This window comes from Monopterus albus, unplaced genomic scaffold (genome assembly GCF_001952655.1).
Source record: "Monopterus albus unplaced genomic scaffold, M_albus_1.0 scaffold53.1, whole genome shotgun sequence".
NCBI classification, from domain to species: Eukaryota; Metazoa; Chordata; class Actinopteri; order Synbranchiformes; family Synbranchidae; genus Monopterus; species Monopterus albus.
The window spans coordinates 1-3170 of record NW_018127933.1 but is presented as its reverse complement, the minus strand read 5'-3'; the positions used below and the strand labels follow the sequence as shown (position 1 = coordinate 3170).

The 3170-nt window shown below is 39.2% G+C and overlaps 1 protein-coding gene across 1 annotated transcript in view; it reads left to right on the top strand.

The window, feature by feature from the left end:
• Window positions 1–2699, top strand: part of LOC109961242 (coagulation factor XIII B chain-like) — an 18368-nt gene extending 15669 nt beyond the window's left edge. The window contains exons 11-12 of the mRNA XM_020601920.1: window positions 1309–1551; window positions 2253–2699. Coding sequence (XP_020457576.1) covers window positions 1309–1551; window positions 2253–2446 — 437 coding nt within the window. The 3' untranslated portion in view covers window positions 2447–2699. The remainder of the gene's footprint in view (window positions 1–1308; window positions 1552–2252) is intronic.
• The last annotated feature ends 471 nt before the right edge of the window (window positions 2700–3170 follow it).

Sequence of the window (3170 nt, the reverse complement as noted above, 5' to 3'; positions counted from 1 at the left end):
ACGGGTAAGAAATACAGTACAATAGAATAAATACAGTTTAAATGACAAATATTTGCCAGACTTGCTAACTCCCAGTCAGTGAAAACCAGAAAACAGCTGCAGTGACTTGGAAAGCAGACTGTCCATATTTATGAAAGTGGGGAAGGAGGCTTTGGTCCAGTTACGATTGATCTGTTTTACTGTAATGGCTGTTGTCACCAAAACATCCCAGAAGCTACGAGACACTAAACTCTGATTAGTTGATTAGTCGTAAACTTAATCCATTTTCCTCTATGTGCAGTCACTTTGTTATGTTTTAAATCTGTCCTGCTCCCAGTTTATAGTGTTAAAAAAGATGTTGACCAAAACAGGAAAATACAAATTATGTATCACTGTCTGGTGCTCAGCAACCCTGAACTACAAAGTGATGTTATGTTCATGCCTGTACATGCCCATTACCCCATGATATAAATACACAAATTCTATAACTGTTGATCACCCTCAGCAAGAAGCGTCTAATAACCCATTTGTCACTGCTGGAACCAGTGACCTGTTTCAGTCCAAAAGTTCATCTGAGGTTCAGCTGGAGGAAGCAGTTCTACATTAAATTTCTCAGTTATGAGTGTCTGGCTGCAATGATCCTTACTCCAGGAGTAGTCAATGTGTTATGGTTGAGTCCCCCTCACCAGGAGGGTGAGGGAGAACTGAGGTAGGACTCAATGCGCAGACCCAGCTGCTACTGAAAAAAGGTGATTTATTAAGGAACACAGACAAACTGAGTCAACCTGTAGTACAATAACCGGGGTAGGACAGGGATGACTGAGGAGTCTAGGATGAGCAGATGAGTAGGAGGATTGCAGATATCAGGAGAGTAGAGGACCAGGACAAGGCAGACAAGTAGCTACACAGAGAAGGGTGTTATGGGTAACTGTAGGTTGTAGAGGCTGCAGTTCAGCATCACTGCTAAACTGATAGTGAAGTCGGTAACCTGTCTGCCATAAACACTAATTCCCATAAGAATTAATATGGGAGCAGGCACAGCGGTCACTGTCTGCAGATGCACACAGTAAAGAAAAGTCAGACAAAAAAGCAACTTAATAAAACATGAAAAAGACAATGAACTGTTCTTTTGTTTTCATGTTTGCAGTTTAAATCAAATGATTGATTGGATGCTACATGGACCCCAGATAAACAACATATATTAATTCCAGGTCTGAATGTGGTAATAAAAGGTCACAATAGATATGTGTGTACTTTTATAAAGCATGAATCTTTTATATAAATTACCCAGTTGTTCAGAGTCAGTGACCTGATGCTCTGTGATATAATGTCACAACTTCGACACAGTAACACCTAAATTTCTACTTTCTGTCATTGCTCACAATATTCTAGGTCTTGTGGAATGTGGGAGACCTCCACCTCTTGCAGATGCAGACATACAGGGATCTTTAAAATCCAAGTACAGTCATAATGAAAAGGTCGTATATACCTGTCAGCAGTACTACGTCATGGAGGGCAGGCCTCACAGAACCTGCAGCAATGGCAAATGGACTGGAGACTTGAGATGCCTGAGTAAGTTCCAGTCTCCTTTATGTTTTTCATATTTCATTCTGTGATGATGTTACTTAGGTAAATGTCATTTTGGTTGTCGGTTATCGAATGTACTATAGAAGACGTGATCACCAACAGACTGTTTCCATGAAGTAGGATTTGTACAGATCTCTTACAAATTCATTTCATATTACATTACAAACGTGGTCAAGCACTAAAGAATAAGGAAAACAACTATTTTATTCCATTTTAATTCTAAAATGATATACTTACATACTTAAATAGTATGGAATTCAATACTTGCTCAGAGAGAAACAGTATTTCAATTTTCTGTATGTCCTGCACATATAGTGGATTGACAATAAAAATCTTTGATCTCGATCCTGAAAAGTGGTGAAGCACTAAAGAATAAGCAGAACCAGAAGGCTGTAAGGTGAAATTAGTGTTGACAAGAATCATACGTTTCAGCATCTCTTTTACCTTTCAGAGGTTACTGTGTCATAGAAATGTGTCATTTACCTGCAAAAGACTGTGAAACCATCACAGAGAGACAGACAGCTGGTCAGCTATAGGCTATCAGGTGAAAACTACCTGTGGAAATGGTCACAGCTAGCCTTAGCTCTTTGTAACAATATTATATAATAGCAGTAATTATATATGGAGTATGATGTCTGGTCATTTCTGACATTATTAAAGTGCTGTTTATCTGTTGTCTCTTGCAGAACCCTGCACTGTGACTGATGAAGCCATGAGACAACGTAATATTGCATTCAGATATACTTATGAAAAAAAGCTGTATGCATCCCATAATGATGAAATCGAGTTCATGTGTACCGGACGAACAACCCATGTTGGCACAGTAACAATGCATCCGACCTGTATTGACGGTGAGATCCAGCTGCCCACTTGCCACTAAAGGGATTTAATCAGTTGGACGTGATGAACGTTGTTGATCTGACTGGACAAACATGTAACTGATCAACCAGAAGAAGAGTCATGTATCGACCCAGTGTCTGCTCTTCAGTGCTGTGTGTGGTCGTTTTAATAAATCATATAAGCTCAGTCTGTTTCCAGCCGCAGTGTTTTATGAGAATGGTAAATGGTTTTGTATAGCTCTTTTTTTACACACTAATGCACATTCAAAGCACTTTACAGTTTCCCATTCACCCATACACACAGACACACACACTCGCACTGACACACCGGTGATATCATCGGGAGAAACTCGGTATTCAGTGTCTTGCTCAAGGACACTTGGACAAATGAACCAGAGAAGCCAGGGATCAAACTGCCAACCTTACTGTTAGGGGACAGCCAGCTCTTCCTCATGTTCCTGGGTGGAAGTCTGTTTAGGAAAGTAAGCTTTGATTATTTTTATCAACCCTAAAATGAATCAGTGGTGAGTTGGTTGATTATAAATGTCATATATTGTTAACGTCATTGTCATCATTTCTGGATTTTCCCTATAAACCAGTGGTAAACAACATGTGCACCCACCATTTATACAAAGAAAATGTACAAAACCTGAAAATATACTATCAGGAAAGTGTCTTTTTTACATTGTGTGGATGATTTTTTTTTTTTTTAATGTGATAACTTTTTAACCTGCCCTTTCAAATTTAAAGGGCTTTCTCAGGGTG